Source organism: Cariama cristata, unplaced genomic scaffold, assembly GCF_000690535.1.
Source record: "Cariama cristata isolate BGI_N322 unplaced genomic scaffold, ASM69053v1 scaffold25037, whole genome shotgun sequence".
NCBI classification, from domain to species: domain Eukaryota; kingdom Metazoa; phylum Chordata; class Aves; order Cariamiformes; family Cariamidae; genus Cariama; species Cariama cristata.
Window position 1 is genome coordinate 1 of NW_009627462.1, and position 306 is coordinate 306.

Sequence of the window (306 nt, forward strand, 5' to 3'; positions counted from 1 at the left end):
CTCTCCCCGGCTACAGCCAGCCCCGGGGACAAGGGGATCGGGGAGGGGGGGGGACACACGGACACCCACACACGGACACCAAGCCGAAGGACATTAAAACCCCCGGCGTCACTTCAGGTACCTGCTGCCTCACCATGAAGCTCCTGACAGCAGCTTTGCTTCTGCTCTTCATCGCGATGTGCTTAGCCAGCACAGAAGGTAAATTGGTTTGTTCTCCTTCTTCCCACCTAAACCTTTCTTGCTTTTCCAGCAATTTGTATTTGCCTCTTGATAGCGCCGAGTTGGATTTAGCTGTGCCCTGCATGT

The 306-nt window shown here is 55.2% G+C and overlaps 1 protein-coding gene across 1 annotated transcript in view; it reads left to right on the plus strand.

Annotated features, from left to right (window-relative positions):
* Positions 1-76: 76 nt before the first annotated feature.
* Positions 77-306, plus strand: part of CXCL14 (chemokine (C-X-C motif) ligand 14) — a 9187-nt gene continuing 8957 nt past the window's right edge. Inside the window, exon 1 of the mRNA XM_009704461.1 lies at positions 77-198. Coding sequence (XP_009702763.1) covers positions 135-198 — 64 coding nt within the window. The 5' untranslated portion in view covers positions 77-134. The remainder of the gene's footprint in view (positions 199-306) is intronic.